Raw genomic sequence first — 5,620 nt, 5'->3', positions numbered from 1 at the left:
TCCTAACCTAATGACGATGACTAGAAATGATTACAACAAGCAATCATACGATTTTCCCACTAAAAACTATATAATTAAATTAATCTCAACTTAGTATACTCATTATAAACACACTTAAAGTCCTCACTAAAAGTTAGTAAAGGATAATTCTAACATTTCTTAAAACAGGATAAGATTGTTTCCCACTACTAAAAAAATTATTACTTATCTTCAGACAATCAATCCAATAATATTTCAGAAACAAATTAGAATCTAGTGGTCCATTTTAGACTACAAATTTCTTGATGAAATAAATAAAAACAAAAAAAAGTCAGATCCCGAAGAAGAAACCAAAGGGAAAAGTTCAAGAAACTGAAAGAGAAACGCACTATACTTCAAATCTGCACACTGCTCTCTACTCTGGTATCAATCTAAATGCTCAAGTAGAAGCCAGCTAATACCCTCGACAAGACTTTACACCAACCCCCACCCCACTCACCATCTAGGTTGTGACAAATTAAACCGCTAACCCCTATACCACAGTACTCGATTTGAAATTTTGAAGTGATTCACCTTCGATCCAGGATATACGTTCACTCTCGTCACCATGAGATACTAAGATGCAAGAGTTAAAAATCTGACATTGAAATACTATGTACGAATGGTATAAACTATCCAAACAAGAATTCTTGAACATTAAACTGCCAATTCAGATATTTTACTACTAAAAAAGTACGAATTCTCTTTTGGATAAGTACTTAAAGGAGAAGGAATACTCTAATATTAACAAACAATATACGAGAATTTTCACTTTATTGAAGATCTAGTGGCGCTACCTGAAAACTTAAGTGACGGCTAACATATTTGGTACAATAAAAAAAATTTAAATCGGGCTGTAATCATAATAACTAACGGTACGATTAAACGTTACAGGTCGAGTCCACATCGACCCCACACCAAGGACACCCAACATTCGTCCACCCTCAAAATATGTACTAATAAATGTATATAATATTGTGTATATATATCACTATGTTCTTGGCCTATTCATATATTCACCTTTAGCTTTACACACTAGATTCTCCTCTCTCTCTAGCAAACAACGATGAACTACGGCAGGCTCGGATTAACAGACCCTGATGGCTCGTCAAGACGAAGCATTTCAAACGAACCCCATTCACACACAAGAAAATGCAAACTCAAATTTCTTTTGATCGTGGCGGCGATTCTTATTGTAGCTTCCGCCATTTCTGCTGCAATGCTAGTGGTGCTACGAAAGAATGCAGGCTTGGCGGAGACTCGGCTTAGGCGGCCCTCCCAAGCCATATCGCGAATCTGTGGCCAAACTAGGTACTGATAATTATCTCATGATCTAAAAGCTTAATTTATCAACCTTTGTGGAAGTTGGGTTTATTTTTATTTTTATCGAAAGTCTAATATGTGCACAATTTTTGTTAGGTCCCGATCTCTCTGTGTCAACTCGCTCCTCGACTTCCCCGGAGCCAGCACCGCCTCCGACAAGGATCTCGTCCACATTACAGTGAATATGACTCTGCAACACTTCGGCCGGGCACTCTACGTCGCCTCTGAAATCAGTAATGTGGACATGGACTTACATGTGAGGTCGGCCTACGAGGACTGTATGGAGCTCCTTGATGACTCCGTGGATCTTCTATCTCGTTCACTCGCCTCCGTCAGTAGCTCCGTCGGGTCGACTCAGGACATCATGACGTGGGTCAGTGCCGCCTTGACCAACCATGATACTTGTAGTGATGGGTTCGAACAATTAAATGGCTACGTAAAAAACCAAATGTTGGACAGATTAAAGAATTTATCGGAACTTGTAAGTAGTTGTCTGGCGATTTTCGCCGCCGTCGGCAGAAACAAGGATTTTTCTGGTGTACCGATACAGAATAAGCGGAGGCGATTATTGAATTCCGACAATGAAGAACATGGGAAATTTCCGAAATGTTTATCTGGGAGAGATCGAAGGCTACTCTTTATGCCTGCGTCGGCCATCCAGGCTGATATAATCGTGTCTAAAGATGGCAATGGTACGTTCAAGACGATAGCCGAGGCGATCAAGAAGGCGCCGGAGTACAGTAATCGCCGATTCATAATCTACGTGAAGGCAGGAAAGTAAGTTCACGTTCAGTTAAAAAAGTGAAAAGTACTTTTTTCTAAAATAATTGGCATCTACGTGTTTTCCTTTTCGAAGTGAAAATGAAATGATTTTTATGTCTCTTTCATTTGTCTTTTTCTTGCCTAGTTGGTCAGGGCATGTTGCTTTTCTTTGAGACCCTGTTTGGGAGTAATTTTGAGAATTGATTTTTTGATTGTTAGAATAAAAGTGGAATCCATATGTAAAAGAAAAAGTTAAATATGACGGCTGAAATAGTGAAATAACGATCAAAAAATTAATTTTTGGGTCAAAAAATCACTCCCAAACAGACTGTAACTCTGCATTGACATTCACTCGTAGAGTTGGATAAGAATAGACATGATTTAATTTTAATGTTTTTAATTAATATTCTACTATTTGTCAAATATATAACTCTTGTTTTGATTCCATTTTAATAATAAAAATTATAATTTAAAATAATGATTTTTTTTTTAAGAATGTGTGGTTCAAAAAAGGAAGAAATATTTTTAATTTATGTGTAATATTATTTTATTAAAGAATGCATCATAGGATAAAAGAAAGAAAAAAATACGTTAAAATTAAAATGGAGCACAAATAGGGGCATAGTCTAGAACATTTTTTTAATTACTATATCTACATGCATGAGTGTGCTTGGGATCACAATAATTTTTGGGTCGGATGAATACTTTTTGAAGGTACGAGGAAAAAGATTTGAAGGTGGGAAGGAAGAAGACGAATATAATGTTTATGGGCGACGGAAAGGGCAAAACAGTCATTTCCGGTGGAAGAAGTGTCCAAGATAACATAACAACATTCCACACCGCTTCATTTGGTAAATTACTTTGCTACCCTTTTTATTTATTTTTTCACTATTTCCATCTCACTATCACATTAATGGAATGAAGGTATAAACTAAAATAAGTAAAAAATTAACTCTTTTCAGCGGCAACTGGTGCTGGATTCATTGTGAAAGACATTACATTTGAAAACTATGCTGGGCCGCACAAGCATCAAGCGGTGGCGCTACGTGTGGGGGCCGACCACGCGGTGGTCTATAGATGCAATGTTATTGGATATCAAGACACGCTATATGTGCATTCACAGACACAATTTTATCGTGAGTGCGACATATATGGAACGGTGGACTTCATATTTGGCAATGCTGCAGTCGTGTTCCAAAACTGCACCATTCATGCCCGAAAGCCTCTTCCTCTTCAAAAGAACACCATCACCGCACAAAACCGCAAGGACCCTAACCAAAACACTGGCATTTCTATCCATGCTTGCAGAATCGTAGCAGAGCCCGACCTCAAGAACGAAAAGGGAGCATATCCCACATACTTAGGTCGCCCATGGAAATTGTACTCGCGGACTGTCTACATGCTGTCCAACTTGGGTGATCATATTCACCCAAGGGGATGGCTCGAGTGGAATGCAACTTTTGCACTTGACACATTGTACTATGGAGAGTATCAAAACTACGGTCCTGGCGCCGCAGTCGCGCAACGTGTGAAATGGCCGGGTTATAGTGTAATCACTTCCCCGGTCGTGGCCAGTCAATTCACAGTGGGGCAGTTTATTTATGGATCAGCCTGGTTGCCTAGTACTGGGGTGGCTTTCTTGGCAGGACTGTCTACTTAAGTGACATAAAGAATGATATAGGATTTATAATTTCTTCTCATGGTATATAAAAATATAATTATATTTATAGTCTTTCATTTTCATTTTCAATAAAGTTTTTAATTACTTGTTTTTGAAGTATAAAAACATCAATAAAAAATGTGGAATTTTTGAAACATTTGGGGCAATAATTATACGTTTTGATTTTCGGTCAACGGTGGGTGTGTGGATGTGAAATGTTTGCGTAAAATCTGTGGCAAAAATTTAATGCAATTCTGTCGGTGGGGTTTAATTTAAATCTAATAAATTAAATTAAATTCTTGGACCAACTCATATGCAACTCACATGATATGTGCACCCAACAAGCAAATCAAATGATATGAAGTCGAACAAAGATTTTTTCCAATTGAATGTCGATTAATGCAAGAACAATGTGAGAGTTTAGCGATGATAACATATAACTAAAAATGTCCTTAAATGGGAATACTAATTGATAGTAATAAGTTGTAAAGATTTTGTTGATTTGAATGGCGGTGAATAGGACAATGGGAGTGATAGGCAAGGTTGAGATATGACTAATAAATATTCTCAAATTGGATTGCAAGCTATAATTGACTGGCATCAAGTTGGAATCGATAGCAATAGCTCGTCAACCATGTGGGATTGAATTTGAATCAAAACCATTGGTGTTAAATTGGTCCTTGCCCTTTGGGTCCTATAATTAAAGGATGTGGATATTGCCAATGCCAGTTGGGGATTTGGGTGGACCTCTTGAAACTTGCACAAATTTGTTCAAAGACATATTTAATCTGATTTCTCTCTTTCAAATTGGTTCCATCAAGAAATGAGGGTCAAGTGGAATTCTAGTGTACCCTACTTGCATCGCTATGTCACATGGTTGTTGAATGGGATGAGCTTTTTGGATGGGTGATGAATAAATAAAAATTAATATTTGATAATATTTTTAATTTCACATGATCTACTAATGCTTTCGATGGCATCGAATACTGCATTTAGTGTGGATAGTAGGATTCTGTAATACAAAGAGAGGTTGGTGGAAGATATATTTGAATCTATAATGTGCTTGAATGATTGATAAGATGCAAACTACCGAATACTAAACAAATTGGCTAATACAATTGGTGAAGATTTTCAGCAATCATAATCTTCATGAAATTTTTGGTATACTAAGTTTTATATTTATTATTGTACATTGACATTTTATTTAATTCTGTTTAAAAAATTTGTACACGAAATGTTGATCAATTGTATAAAATTTACAACTTGTTAATTCCTAATGTGTGACATATTGGAGAAAAAAGTACTAGTAGAAATAGATTATCATAATTTCGGATTGAGCCCATAAGACCATTCTAGAAAGAGCATGACGAGAGGAACAATACTCATGGCTACGTCGTTAAGTACGATGAATTTCGGCCATTCAAGTTCGTTTAGAACTCGAAAACTAATTTTTAAAATATTGGCACCATTTTTATTAATTCGTTTATTTTAGGTTTTTTGCAATTTTAGTTTGTTTATACATTGTTTTCATTACTTTTAATTGTTTTAAACTATGTTTCTATTTAAACCCTTGTAAATAAGGGGTTAGTTCGTTTTTTTAATCATCATTCATCAATAAAATTTGTGAAATTTATTTTCTCCTTAATTTGGTGGATTCTAAATTTCGCGATGTCAAGGTTTTCGCTTGAATTCCTTTTTATCGTTGCGTCAATTCTTTTGACAAAATAGAACTTTTTACATTCCTTACTTCTTAAAAATTCACATCCTCATTGTACTTCGAAGAGTGAAAATGTAATTTTTAGTTGAGAAAAAAAAAATGAAGAGAAAAACACAAAAGACCTACTTGGCTTGCCTTAC

General features: G+C 36.0%; 1 protein-coding gene across 1 annotated transcript; it reads left to right on the top strand.

Moving 5' to 3' along the window:
* Positions 1–1,022: 1,022 nt before the first annotated feature.
* Positions 1,023–3,835, top strand: LOC111402940 (probable pectinesterase/pectinesterase inhibitor 34). The gene is made up of 4 exons (XM_023031271.1): positions 1,023–1,329; positions 1,438–2,118; positions 2,818–2,954; positions 3,066–3,835. Exons 1-4 carry the CDS (start codon positions 1,085–1,087, stop codon positions 3,761–3,763), a joined length of 1,761 nt encoding a protein of 586 aa, XP_022887039.1. The 5' UTR covers positions 1,023–1,084; the 3' UTR covers positions 3,764–3,835.
* Positions 3,836–5,620: the final 1,785 nt, after the last annotated feature.

The sequence above is a fragment of the Olea europaea genome, chromosome 11 (assembly GCF_002742605.1).
Source record: "Olea europaea var. sylvestris chromosome 11, O_europaea_v1, whole genome shotgun sequence".
Taxonomy (NCBI): domain Eukaryota; kingdom Viridiplantae; phylum Streptophyta; class Magnoliopsida; order Lamiales; family Oleaceae; genus Olea; species Olea europaea.
Note: the sequence above shows the minus strand (reverse complement) of the source record. Positions and strands in the feature narration are given on the sequence as shown.